We start from the raw sequence: 14,241 nt of genomic DNA, 5'->3' as shown, positions 1-14,241 counted from the left end.
CAAAAATAAATAAATAAACTTAAAAAAAGAAGAAGAAGAACGTGATTTCCATAAGGACAAAGATTTCTCATCTACCCTCAGTGCCTAGAACGGTGCCTGGCGCACACGGGTACTCCGTGAAGGCTCAGGGCTCACGGATGAAAACGGGAAGACCAGTAGAGGCTTGATCCTTCCCAGCCTCGCCCAGAGTGTGGACCTGTCTGAGCCACGAGCCCTAGGGGCTTGGGACCGTCCCCTCCACTCTAGCCGTCACATCACACCCTAACCCCTGGGTCCTGATCTCTCCTCCCCACGCCCCCTCCAGGAGCTGGAGAACCACCTTGAGGCAGAGGAAGGGGCGCGGCAGAAGCTGCAGCTGGAGAAGGTGACCACGGAGGCCAAGCTGAAGAAATTTGAGGAAGATCTGGTACTCTTAGAAGATCAGAATGCCAAGCTGAGCAAGGTCAGTGGCCTGTGAGCCCCCAAGGGCAGAAGGCGGTGGGCGCACTGGGGGCGCGTGGGTCTCTCTCTCCGTCTTCCCCACCTCTAGGGGTCTCCGGCTCGCAGGCTCAGCTGTGTCTCCCTTTGACCCTTTCTCTTCATACCTTTGCCCAAGCAGGTATTTATTGAGCAACTACTGTGTGCCATTATCTATCACGGATAGATCGTAAGACCCCCCCCCCCCCCCAGAGCCACATGACTGAAGACAAGCACCATTTCATTACGTCCCATCCTTCTGTGGGTCAGCCGTGGCTCTCTTAGGCAGTCACTGTGATGTGGCTGGGTGTGGACGTCTGGTGTCTCGGTGCTCCTTTGTGTGGCTTCTGTCCCCACAGGAGAGCCTGAATTTCTTAAAAAAAAAATTTTTTTAACGTTTATTCATTTTTGAGAGACAGAGACAGACAGAGCGTGAGGGAGGGAGGGGCAGAGAGAGGGAGACACGGAATCCGAAGCAGGCTGCAGGCTCCGAGCTGTCAGCACAGAGCCCGACGCGGGGCTCGAACGCACAAACTGTGAGATCTTGACCTGAATTGAAGTCAGACGCTTAACCGACTGAGCCACCCAGGCGCCCCGAGCCTGGATTTCTTAACTGACAGCTCAGGGCTCTGAGGAGGGGAAGCAGAAGCCTCCAGGCCCTGTAGGAGCCTCTGCAACTGACAGAGCACCACTTACGCTGAATTCTATAGATCAGGGGTTGGCCTGGCAAATACTGCCTGTAAAAGGCCAGACAGCAACTATTTCACCCTCTGAAGGCCTCCGTGTTTCTGTCACAAGCACTCACTTCTGCCGTTGTAGCGTGAAAGCAGCCGCAGATCGTACATGGTCCAACAAGCGTGACTGTGTCCCAATAAAACTTTATTTATAAAAATAGGTGGTGGGCCAGATTTGTTTGACCTGCACACTGTGGTTTGCAGACTGCTGAACTTAAAGCCCTCATAGGCTCAGCCCAGATTCACTGGGTTTAAATTAGACTCTGTCCCTGGGTGGGGACGTGGCGAAGAATCTGCCGCCACCTTTAACCGGTCACAGCGAGGACTCGGCTAGGCACAGGGCATATGGCAATGGCATTGAACAAACTAGAAAACCATTCATGTCCTCACAGGGAGATGGGGGAAAGGGATGCTAGATGAGTCACCACAGGGAATAAATATAATCACATATCGTGCACAGTTATGAACTGTTAGGGACGCCTGCGGTTACGCTCAATCCGTTAAGCATCTGACTTTGGCTCAGGTCATGATCTCACAGTTGGTGAGTTCGAGCCCCACGTCGGGCTCTGTGCTGTCAGCGCAGAGCCCCTCTTCAGATCCTCTGTCCCCCCCCCCCGCCCATTCCTACCCTGCTTGCTCTCTCTCTCTCTCTCTTAAAAATAAATAAACATGAAAAAAACTGTTAGAAAAGAAGACTATGACGGTCCCTCCACTGTTCTAGGGGTAGTCAGGGAAGCCTTCCTCGACGCAATGAAGCCTGAGATGAGAGGTCAAAGACGCACAGGGGTTTTCTGGAACGTTCCTTTGGTGCAATGGCTATTCTATTCTCCTCTGTTCTATTTCTTTCTTTTCTTTTAAGTTTTTTTTTTTCAACGTTTTTTTTTTTTTTTTTTTTTTTTTGGGGACAGAGAGAGACAGACCATGAACGGGGGAGGGGCAGAGAGAGAGGGAGACACAGAATCGGAAACAGGCTCCAGGCTCCGAGCCATCAGCCCAGAGCCCGACGCGGGGCTCGAACTCACAGACCGCGAGATCGTGACCTGGCTGAAGTCGGACGCTTAACCGACTGCGCCACCCAGGCGCCCCTTCTTTTAAGTTTTTTAATGTTTATTTAATTTTGAGAGAGAGAGAGAGAGTGCGAGCAGGGGAGGGACAGAGAGAGAGTGAGACACAGAATCCTAAGCAGGCTCCAGACTCCGAGCCATCAGCCCAGAGCCCGACGCGGGGCTCGAACACACAAACAGCGAGATCATGACCTCAGCCGAAGTCGGTCGCTCAACCAACTGAGCCACCCAGGCGCCCCTCTATTTCTTTCTTTTTAAGGGTAGTGCGAACACACTGCATTGGTTTCCAGAACCACTCACGGTTTGAAAAGTGCTTCTCAAATGCTAACGTGTGCAGGAATCCCATGGAAAGCTTGTTAAAATGCAGATTCTGATCCCGTGGGTCTGGGGTGCAGCCTGACATGCAGCATTTCCAAAAAGCTCCCGTTCGGTGCCGATGCCGCTGGCCCGCAAACCATACTCTGAGCGGTATGGATCCAGGAGGCCCTGGAGTGTGCCCGCCCTGCAAGGATGTTCACGCAGTGTTGTTTACAGTCGCAAAAACGAATTGGAAGGACCCTCAGTGCCCACGAGTGGGGAGGCGGGTCAATGAATGCCTGGGGTGCATGGAACCATGGCGTCTACCTGGTGGTTACTGGGTGTGAACCGGTGGGCGGGTCTGCGGACCCAAGAGAGATGGGAGAGGAGGGAAGGGTTTGGGAGCAGGAGGCTCAGGGAAGGGTGGAGATGAGCGTGGAGGGGGGCTGTCCTGACCGCCCCCACACTCCCCACGGTCCCTCAGGAGCGGAGGCTGCTGGAGGAGCGTCTGGCCGAGTTCTCGTCGCAGGCGGCGGAGGAGGAGGAGAAGATCAAGAGCCTCAATAAGCTTCGACTCAAATACGAGGCCACGATTGCGGACATGGAGGGTGAGCGCTGCCCCCGGGAAGCCGCGGGGACCTGCACAGGGTGGGGGTGGGGCCTGTGCGCGCTCCGCGGCCCGGGGTGGTGGTGGGGTGGTGGTGGGGACGTTGGGGGAGCCTCCTGCGTTATGAGGTGCGGGGTGGATGTTGGGTGAGTCTCCTGCGCTATGGAGCCTCAGCGGTCCAATCTGTTAAATGGGGGTCAGGAAAGATGGCTCGAGACAGATTGGGTGCCTTCCCAGCTCTTAGGTTATTTCTGTCACTCTGGAGGGCCGTTCTCTTGCTCTCTCCCTGGCGTCTTGGGTCACCCTCTCTCTCTGACCGTCCCACTGTTTCAGACACACGGTGGGCTCTCTGCCCCTTGCTATGGACTCAGTCACAGAAGCAGAAGGGACAGGGTGCAGGAGGAGGCTGCGGAGGCAGAGAGGGGAGGACAGGGCAGAGACAGGCACTGAGCAGGAGCAGGGCCGTCACTTGGGGGTGAGGAGGAGAGGACGGCACCTGGGGGTCCGGCCCAGGGCCTGGGAAGCTGGAAAGGGGGGGGGGGGGCGCAGAGGGAGATGCCTTGCCGTGGCCTTCCCCCCACCCTGGCCAGTGCCGGGGGCGGGGCCGCGGGTCTCGGGGAGCCGCCGGGCCCTGGGGGCTGGCGTCCCCGGTGCATGACCCCCCACTCCCGCCCCCAGACCGCCTGCGGAAGGAGGAGAAGGGCCGCCAGGAGCTGGAGAAGCTGAAGCGGCGGCTGGACGGGGAGAGCTCAGAGCTGCAGGAGCAGATGGCCGAGCAGCAGCAGCGCGCAGAGGAGCTGAGGGCCCAGCTGGGCCGAAAGGAAGTGGAACTGCAGGCCGCCCTGGCCAGGTGCGGGGGGCGGCGACGCGCGCGGGGCACCCCAGGGAGCCTCCACCCGCGCCCTCGGAGCCTCAGTGTCCCCTACTGCAAACTGGACCTGGCGAGAGCCCCAAGGCCGCCTGGTCAAGGAGAGGGCGGACCGAGGCCCCGCCGGTCTAGTAACTTGCCCGGGTCCGGGCGCGAAACAGCATCAGCCCTGATCCGACAAGTGCTGTGGCCGCGAGAGGAATCGCATTATTAGAATCACGGGCATTCGCAATCAGGGAGCACCTACTGTGCGCCAGATTCCGTGGTCGGTATTGCGAATGCCTTTTACCTGCTGTGCTTCACGCCGTCGCAGAGCCCTCGGTTATCAGTGCAGCTCAGGGTCAGAGACGTTAAAACGGGGGGAAAAGCGTGTGTCTCACCATCAGCGATGCGCGAGGTTGTGTGCGTGGTTAAGAGCGCGCACCGTCGTCTGGCCCCCGGGTTCACGCTCGGGCCCCGCCCACTTCTGCCCGCCTGACCTCGCTCCTGGGGCATCGCCTCCCTGGCCTCGGTTTCTTCGTCGGGTAGAATGGGTGAGATTGCAGGAGGCGCCTGGGTGACTCAGTCGGTTGTGTCAGACTCTTGATTTCAGCTCAGGTCATGATCTTACAGCTCGTGAGTTCAAGCCCTGTGCGGGGCTCTGTGCGACAGCTCGGAGCCTGCTTGGGATTCTCTCTCTCTCTCCCTCCCTCTGTCCCTCCCCCACGCATGCTCTCTCTCACTAAATTAAAACAAAAAAAAAATTTTTTTTTAATGGGAGTGATTTCTTCTAAGGTTAGTGTGGGGATCAAATAAGAATAAGAATAAGAATCAAATAAGAATAAGAAGTGTGTCTGTTACTGTTTTTCCTTATTTTATTCACCCATTCTCGTTATGTTTTCTTTTTTTTTAATTGAGGGTAATTTTATGTAACCATTTTATTTTTTTTTAAGATTTTATTTAAAAACTTTTTTTTTATGTTTATTCATCTTTGAGAGAGAGAGAGAGACAGAGTGTGAGTAGGTAAAGGGCAGAGAAAGAGGGAGACACAGAACCCGAAGCAGGCTCCAGGATCCGAGCTGTCAGCACAGAGCCCGACGCGGGGCGCAAACTCGTGAACCGTGAGATCATGACCTGAGCCGAAGTCAGATGCTCAACGGACTGAGCCACCCAGACGCTCCTAAAAGGTTTTATTTTTAGACAATCTCCACACCCGCTGTGGGGCTCAAACTCATGACCCCGAGATCACGAGTCACATGCTCCTCGGACTGAGCCAGCCCGGTGCCCCCATAAGAAGACCATTTTGAAGTGTACCATTCAGCGGCGTTTGTGGGTTCACACTGTGTGCAACCATCACCTCTGTATTGTTCCAGAACATGTTCATTCCCCCAGAAGGAAGCCCAGTACCCGTCAGGCAGTCCCGGCCCGTGACCCCCTCCTGCAGACCCCGCACCAGTCTGCTTCCTGTTCACATGGGACTTGCCTGTTCCACATAAGAGGAAGCACACAACATGTAGCCTTTTGTGCTCTTATGATTATTTTTATTGCCATCCTCCCAGCAGCTCCGTGAAGTGGGGTGTCGTGTCCTCTCACGGACCAGGAGCCTGCAGCTCAGAGAGGTTGTCACTTAACCAGGGCAGGTGGCCGAGCAGGGGATACAAACCCTGGGCTGCATGACTCCATGTGTAATTTCTTTCTTTCTTCCTTTCTTTCTTTCTTTCTTTCTTTCTTTCTTTCTTTCTTTCTTTCTTTCTTTTGAGAGGGAGAGAGAGAGGGCACCAGTGAGCTAGAGGCAGAGAGAGAGAGAGAGAGAGGAAGAGAGAGGGAGAGAGAAAGAAAGAATCCCATGAGGGGCAGAGAGAAGAAGAGAGGGAGAGAGAAGTGGGGCTCAAGCTCACCCCATGTGGGACTCGAACTCACAAAACCATGACATCATGACCTGAGCCAAAGTCAGATGCTTGGCGAGGGAGCCCCCCAGGTGCCCCATGAGCGATTTCACCCCCTGTCCATGCTGCCCCTCCATTCGGCTTCTCTTTGCAAGAGGCCGTGTCTCACGGGGGCCATGAGGCAGGCTGCTGGGGTCAGCTCTGCCACTCGCCGACCGTGTGACCTGGGCAAGTATTTTCCCACTCTGGACCTCAGTTTCCTCATTCGGTGTGGTCATTAAATGAGACGATAAAGCAAAGGGTCATATGTGGCAGGAGCTCGGTAAGCGTCCCTGTGGTTACTCGTGGTGTCATTCCCATCTTACAGCTGAGAAAACCGAGGCTCTGAGTGCTGAGCATGTGCCGAAGGGCTGAGCTGGGATTTCACCCCGGGAGGGGCCGCCCCCAAATCCACACCAAGCCTCCCTCCCGCCCCCAGAAATCATCCCTGCCCTCTGCCTGTCCCCGTACCAACTCCGTGGCCCCTGTCCACCCCCAGGGCGGAGGAGGAAGGCGGGGCCCGGGCCCAGCTGCTCAAATCCCTGCGGGAGGCGCAGGCAGGGCTGGCCGAGGCCCAGGAGGACCTGGAGACCGAGCGGGCGGCCAGGGCCAAGGCAGAGAAGCAGCGCAGGGACCTGGGCGAGGAGCTGGAGGCGCTACGGAGCGAGCTGGAGGACACGCTGGACTCCACCAACGCGCAGCAGGAGCTCCGGTGAGGCCGGGCTGCCCTGCGGGTGGCACAGCCGGGGTCTGTGAGGGGCAGGCGCGGGGCGAGGGGCGGTGGGGAGAAGGACTTGGGGCGCGAGCCCTCCATGGACGCAAAGGGTTTAGCCATCCACCAGTTGATTATGGGACGTCAGCTCTGCTTCTAGTCTGGGCCAAGCTGGGGGAAGGAGATGAGTCAGACACAGGGGTTTGCCGGGAACTGCCCGGCAGATTCTGGCAAAGGGACCCAATCGAGAACAAAGTGTGCTCTAAGGGAGCAGCACAGGGCATTGTGGGTGGAAAGAGAAAGCCCCTAAACCGTGTCTGTGGAGGAAGTCCAGGAAGACTTCCTTTGAGAAAGGGCCTTTTGGGTAGGGTTTTGAAGGATGCGCAGGAGTTCGCCCTCAAAGCCACACTCCTCCCACGGTTCCCACCCAGACCCCTTAGGGAATGTAGAGTGAGGTCCTCCTCCTTGAAGGGAAACAATCAAAGGAGGCACACCCAGCTGTCAAGAGGACTCCCCCAAAGGCCCTGCCTCTCTTCTGAAATGCTGTTCCCTGTTTGCCTCCTTCAACGCAAGGTCCAAGAGGGAGCAGGAGGTGACGGAGTTGAAGAAGGCTCTGGAGGAGGAGACGCGTGTTCACGAAGTGGCGGTGCAGGAGCTGAGACAGCGCCACGGCCAGGCCCTGGGAGAGCTGGCCGAACAGCTGGAACAGGCCCGGAGGGTGGGTTGGGACAGGAAAGGGGGCTTCCGAGGGGCTGGGGGAGGGGGAGCCAGGAGCAGAGGAGGGGCTTCCTGGTTCCAGGCCGGCTCGTGTTTCCTCGCGTGTCCATTTTGCTCTCGTTCCGTTTCATTCGGCAAACGTGGAGCAAATACCATGTTCTGGGGGTGGTCCTGGGGACCCCGTAGTGTATCAGACTGCTCTCTGTGGTGGAGCTCACATGTTAGCGGGAGAGGCAAAGACTGAACAATATCGACACATTCATGATATATACTGGGGAAAATATACATCTGAGTGGAAAACCGAAGGAGGTGGGTGGGGGGTGAGCCATCCGGCGCCACAGGGAAGCATGTTCCAGGCAGCCGGAACAGCCAGTGCAAAGGCCCCGGGGCAGGAAGGTGTCGGGGGATTTAAGGACCGGTGAGGCGTTCCAGGCAGAGGGATCAGCCAGCGCCAAGACCCTGAAGCAGGAGTTTGCCCGGTGGAGGGAGGAAGCATAAATCTTCGCCGGTCTCTCTCCCTTGCCAGAGCAAAGGTACGTGGGAGAAGACCCGGATGGCCCTGGAGGCCGAGGTGTCTGAGCTACGGGCAGAGCTGAGCAGCCTGCAGACCTCGCGTCAGGAGGGCGAGCAGCGGAGGCGCCGCCTGGAGTCCCAGCTGCAGGAGGTGCAGGGCCGGGCCGGCGACGGGGAGCGGGCGCGAGCAGAGGCTACAGAGAAGCTGCAGCGAGCCCAGGTGAGGAGCGGGGCAGCCGGGCCACCTCTCTGGGCTTCGGTTTGCTCCACGGCAGCCCTGTCGTCCCTTCCAACTCCTCCAACATAGTCACGCATGAGTAGCTAGTGTTTGGTGAGCAGATACTCTGTACCGAATATCCTGTGTATTTCACCAAATCTTCCCGACTTCTCCTTTGAAGGAAGTGCTAGTATGGTTCCCATTTTACACACAAGGAAACCGAGGCCCAGGGAGGTGAAGCTGATTGTCCAAGACCCCCCCCAGAGCCTAAACTCAAACCCAGGCATGCCAGACCGTGTACCTCTTAACCCTACCATGACTCCCCCCCTCCTAGAAGCCGTAAACAATCCGTATTCTGATTAGAAAAGCCCAGTGTGAACTTTTGGAACTGTGTGGGGACAATATCATACTGTGACTGTTCAAAGAAATGCAGCCCTTTTGAAAAATGTTTACTTATTTTTGAGAGAGAGAGACCGAGCACAAGCGGGGGAGGGAAAGAGAGAGAGGGAGACACAGAATCTGAAACAGGCTCCAGGCTCCGAGCTGTCGGCAGAGAGCCCGATGGACGCGGGGCTCGAACCCATGAACTGCGAGATCACGACCTGAGCTGAAGTCGGACACTCAACCGGCAGAGCCACCCGGGCGCCCCAAGAAATGCGGACTTTTAAATTTTAATCTTACTATGCTTTTTAACTAAATGACCGATACTTTTGCGGTACTGAGAATATATACAAAGAAGCAGAAAGAACGAAGGGAAGAGCGAATTGTCATTGTCCAACTCCTCCAGGGGAAAACATCATAACAGTTTTTAGTGTCCAAATTAAAAGTAGTGCGTTGGGGTTAGGGTAAAAAATTAAGCTGCTATCACAAAGGCATCCCGGAATCCATCGGCTTAAATAAAAGGCATGTGTCTTTCCCTCCCGAGAAGGAGACTCCGGGCAGGCAGTGGAGGCCAGCAGGATACTATGCTCCACGACCCCCCAGTTCCCCCCACCTCCCCTCCCCCCCCCCGACCCCCGCCGCCAAACACAACCCTATTCCCCTTTCTGTCTCTTTAAATTCCCTGTCCTGGGCGTCTCGTATCGGTGGGATCATACGACGTTTGTCCTTTTGGGTCTGGCGTCTTTCACCCAGCGCGATGCTCTCAAGGTTCACCCGTGCCGTAGCGCGTTATCAGCGCTTTGTTCCTTTGTACTTCGTTCCTTCCGTCGTACGGAGACGCTCCATTTCGTTCCCCCGTGCCTCAGCCAGTGGACATTTGGGTTGTGTCCACGTTTCGGGCCACGGCGAACGGTGCCGCCCGGAACGTTCCCTACGCGGTGTCGCAGAGGTCTACGTTCCCCGTTCTCGTGGGCACGTGCCTAGGAGTGGAATTGTCGTGTAACCGTTTGAGGAGCCGCCAGGCTGCTTTCCCCAGCAGCCGCCCCACTTGACGTCCCCGCCAGCCCAGGGTGGCAGGGATGTGAGGGGGAGGAGCGGCCGGGGCCACCGGCTGCAGGCCGCCACTGGAAGGTGCCCCTTCCCCGCAGGCTGAACTGGAGAACGTGTCTGGGGCCCTGAGTGAGGCCGAATCCAGAGCCATCCGGCTGAGCAAGGAGCTGAGCAGCACGGAGGCCCAGCTTCACGATGCCCAGGTGAGCCAGCCCTGCCCCCCCGCCCAGCCCCCCACGCCTCCCCACGCCGCCCTCACCTGACCTCCGCTCTGCCCTCCGTGTGCAGGAGCTGCTGCAAGAGGAGACCAGGGCGAAGCTGGCCTTGGGGTCCCGGGTGCGAGGCCTGGAGGCCGAGGTGGCGGGGCTGCGGGAGCAGCTGGACGAGGAAGCCGTCGCCAGGGAGCGGGCGGGCCGGGAGCTGCAGACCGCCCAGGCCCAGGTGAGAGTCCTGGACGGAGGCCTGGGGGGGCTGCCACACCCCCGGCGGCCCCCCTCCTCGCCCCTGACCCTCCCGCAGCCCTCAAAGTGGCGGTGCAGAGCCCCTCCGGCTCCGTCTCACCCCTGCTGTGTGTCCGCACAGCCCTGGCCCTGCTCGGGCCTCGTCCTCTGACACCTGGATCCTCATCTGAGCCTCCCTGCAGGCCTCCCCGCCTCCAGTTTCTCCCCTTCCAGCACATCCTCCACGCCGTCCTTCTACCACAGAGCTGCCCCCTGCTTCTGCCCTGATGACAGCGCCCCCGGGATACGGCCCGCGCCCCTCAGCCCCGCATTTGCCGGGTTCACGTCTCGCCTCCTTCCCCATCTCACACGACACGCCCTTTTCGCTCTTCAGGGCTTAACGGCCGCCTCTCCTGTGGCGGGAAGTCCCTCACCGCCCCACTCAGAGCTCCCGCGCCCTTTTTCCTCCCCGTCCCCACTCCAGTCCCCTCCGGCTGCAACTTTCTCTGCCCACGGGTTCCCCTACCAGGCCGCGCGCTCCTTGAAAGGGGGACCCTATGGGAATTCGATGTCGCTCTTCGGCACAGGCCAGCATGTGGGAGCCTGACGTATGGGAGGCCTGGAGACAGGCCCGCTGAATGAATGAGTGATGAATGCGTGCCTGTAACTGTCCTTCTTCGACTGGCAGACTCCTCTGCATACTTCGGGACCCATCTCAGATGCCCCCGCCTCCAGGAAGTCTCTCTGGAATGTTCTAAGCAAATTCTAAATGCCTCCTGTGGACTCCCATGCCTGTTCTACCGTAGCCTCCACCACCCTGACCCTGACGCTCAGTCTCCCCCATCAGAGTGGGGCTTCCCCAGGGCAGAATCCAAGTCTGATTCATCTTCTGGGTCCCCGGTGGGAGCAATTTTAATCCCCTAGAGAAGCTGAGGTTCGCAGAACTCACAACCTCAACCCTCCTCCATGGCAGAAGAGCCCAGGGCGGCGAGTCTTTTCCCTCTTCAGGCCTCAGTCTCCTCGTCCGGGAAATGGGGCAGCCATGCCTGTCACCCACTCCTCCTCAACCCGCCCCCTCCCCGCAGCTCTCGGAGTGGCGGCGCCGCCAGGAGGAGGAAGCGGGCGCGCTGGAGGCCGGCGAGGAGGCGCGGCGGCGGGCGGCGCGCGAGGCCGAGGCCCTGACCCAGCGCCTGGCGGAAAAGACGGAGGCGGCGGAGCGGCTGGAGCGGGGCCGTCGCCGGCTGCAGCAGGAGCTGGACGACGCCACCGTGGACCTGGAACAACAGCGGCAGCTCGTGAGCGCGCTGGAGAAGAAGCAGCGCAAGTTCGACCAGGTGGGGCACCGCAGGTTGCCCGGTGGGGAGTCGGGATGCTCTTTCACGCTTCCACGGTCAGGGTCATTGCGTGGAACTGGTAATACGCGCTGTCACAGCTGAGCTGTGAACTCGGGGCGGGGGGGGGGGGTGCTCAGGCAGGATGCTTCTTTCTTCTTTTTTTTTTTAATTAAAAAAATGTTTATTTTTGAGAGAGACTGCAGAGCAAGGCTGGGTCGGGGGGGCAGAGATAGGGAGACACAGAATCCCCAGCAAGCCCCAGGCTCCCAGCTGTCAGCACAGAACCCGACTTGGGGCTTGAACTCGTGAATTGCGAGATCATGACCTGAGGCGAGGTCCGAGGCTCAACCGACTGAGCCACCCAGGCGCCCCAGGATGCTTCTTTCTTCTAAATCTCTGGAAAATAGGACTCCCATCCATCCAGATTTATGTCTCTTGTCCCAAAATAATTGTCGGTAGTACCCACTTTTATTCCCCAGGATATCCTGAGTACGTACGAGGAATAAATAAAATAACCCATCTTGCTTCTCCTCCTGACTCCCTGTGTACCCCCATTTTGGCCTCAGTTTGCCCATCTAGCTGGGGATCATATTAAGCATCTGGCACTCTGAGAGTGAAATGAAAATCACAGAAGCCCGGGGCATTAAGGTCAGGCACCCCTGAGGTTCCCACCCCAGCTCGGCCCCTTCTGATTGCCCCACCTCTCTGTGCTTCATCTAGAAAATGTGCTTCATTCTTTTACAAAACTTCGTTTTTGCAAGATATTTATTTCACGGGCTCTTGAATTCGAGGTAACCCGTTTATTCTTTCAGCACTCTGAAGAGGTCATTCCATTATCTGTGGCTTCCATTGTTTCAGATGAAAAGTTAGCAATTTTTTAAAAAAAAATCCTGTGTCTTTGTAGGGAATATGATGTTTTTCTAGCTGGTTTAATTTTCTTCTCTTTATCTTTGATTCTTAGTTTGGCTATGATATATCCGGCTGTGGGTTTTTGTATTTATTCAGCTTCGGCTGTGGGTTTGTGTTTTTGTGAAATGTGGAATTTTCGGCCGTTATTTCTTTAATATTTTTCTGCCCCATTCTCTCTCTTTCCTCTTCTTCTCAGACTCCAAATGCATCTATTTTTGACTGCTTAATACTTTACCATTGAGGGGCGCCTGGGTGGCTCAGTCACTTAAGCGTCTGACTTTGGCTCAGGTCATGATCTCCCTGTTCGTGAGTTCGAGCCCTGCATCCGGCTCTGTGCTGACAGCTCAGAACCTGGAGCCTGCTTCAGATTCTGTGTGTCTGTCTCTCTGTCCCTCCCCTGCTCACACTCTGTCTCTCTCTCTCTTTCAAAAATAAATAAACGTTAAAAAAAAAAATACTGTACCATCGATTATCCAGGGTCTATTTTCTTGTTTCTCCTAGAATTTTGTATAAAATCTTTTCATATAAATCTTTTTTTTTGATTGGCTTCTTTCACTCAGAATTATTTTGAGATTTATCCATGTTTTGGCATGGATTAATATTTCATTCCTCAGGGTACCCGGCTGGCTCAGTTGGTGGAGCATGTGACTCTTGATCTCCGGGTGGAGAGTTCAAGCCCCACGTTGGGCACAGAGATTATTAATTTAAAAACATTTTTTAAAGATTTTCTTAAATGTTTATTTATTTTTGAGAGAGAGACAGAGACAGAGAGAGAGAACAGGCAGGGGAGGGGCGGAGAGAAAGGGAGACAGAGAATCTCAAGCAGGCTCCGCGCTGCTAGCCCAGAGCCTGACGTGGCGCTCCAACTTACGGGTCATGAGATCATGATCTGAAATGAAACCAAGAGTCAAATGTTTAACTGACTGAGCCACCCAGGCACCCCCCCCCAATTTTTTTTTTTAATAATAATTTTTCCTTTTTTTTTTTTTTACTGAAGAGTATTATTCCTGCATAAACCACATTTTGAAAACCATTAACCTATTGATGAACATTTAAGATGTTTCTAGCTTTTGACTATTATGAATAAAACCTTAGTCTTTCTTGGAGTGCCTGGGTGGCTCAGTCTGACTCTTGATTTCAGCTCGGGTCATGATCCTGGGGTCATGGTATTGAGCCCCACACTGGGCTCTGCACTGTGAAGCCTGCTTAAGATTTTCTTTCTCTCCCTCTGCCCCTCTGCCCCTCTCCACTGCTCACACCCTCTCTGAAAAATAAAAATAAAATAACAGTAATAATATTTTTAAAAAAGCCCTTAATCTTTCTAATAGGATGTAATGGTGTGAATTCATGATTCCCTAATGAGCACCAACATTGGATATCTTTCATGTGCTTTTTTGGCATGCAAACTCTTTGGAGAAGTGTCTCTTCGAATCTTTTGCCCATTTTTTTTTTGTTGGGTTGTTTCTTTTGTTTTGGGGGGGCATTGTTTCTTTTCTTATTGAATTGTGAAAGTTCTTTATGTATGGTGAATCCAAGTTCTTTACCAGATATATTGTTTTGCAACTATTTTCATCCAGTCTGTGGCTTATCTTTCTGCTTTCAAAGAGTTTTTCAATGAGTAACCTTTTGGGATTTTGATGAAGTCCAATCTATTAAATTGTCATTTTGTGGACCATGCTTTTTAATATTGTGTCTGAGGAAATATTGCATGACCCAAGGTCACAGAAGTTTCCTGTATTTTTTTCCAGAGGTTTTCTCCTTTTTGGTTTTATATGTAGGTCTCTGATCCAGATTGAGTTAATTTGTTTATATGGTGCTGTTATGGCTCCAGACTAATTTTTTATACATGGCTATCAAATTGTTTGAGCATTATTTGATGAAAAGTCTTTTAAAAAAAAAACATTTTTTTAAAATGTCTATTTATTTTTGAGAGAGACAGAGACAGAATGCAAGTGGGTTAGGGGCAGAGAGAGAGGGAGACACAGAATCCAAAGCGGGCTCCAGGCTCCGAGCTGTCAGCACAGAGCCCGACGTGGGG

The 14,241-nt window shown here is 55.0% G+C and overlaps 1 protein-coding gene across 1 annotated transcript in view; it reads left to right on the top strand.

The window, feature by feature from the left end:
• Positions 1-14,241, top strand: part of MYH14 (myosin heavy chain 14) — a 90,944-nt gene that overhangs the window by 56,031 nt on the left and 20,672 nt on the right. The window contains 9 exon segments of the mRNA XM_042919350.1: positions 305-442; positions 3,036-3,159; positions 3,837-4,008; positions 6,430-6,642; positions 7,216-7,360; positions 7,886-8,092; positions 9,619-9,723; positions 9,809-9,961; positions 11,046-11,294. Coding sequence (XP_042775284.1) covers positions 305-442; positions 3,036-3,159; positions 3,837-4,008; positions 6,430-6,642; positions 7,216-7,360; positions 7,886-8,092; positions 9,619-9,723; positions 9,809-9,961; positions 11,046-11,294 — 1,506 coding nt within the window.

Source organism: Panthera leo, chromosome E2 (assembly GCF_018350215.1).
Source record: "Panthera leo isolate Ple1 chromosome E2, P.leo_Ple1_pat1.1, whole genome shotgun sequence".
Taxonomy (NCBI): Eukaryota; Metazoa; Chordata; class Mammalia; order Carnivora; family Felidae; genus Panthera; species Panthera leo.
Note: the sequence above shows the minus strand (reverse complement) of the source record. Positions and strands in the feature narration are given on the sequence as shown.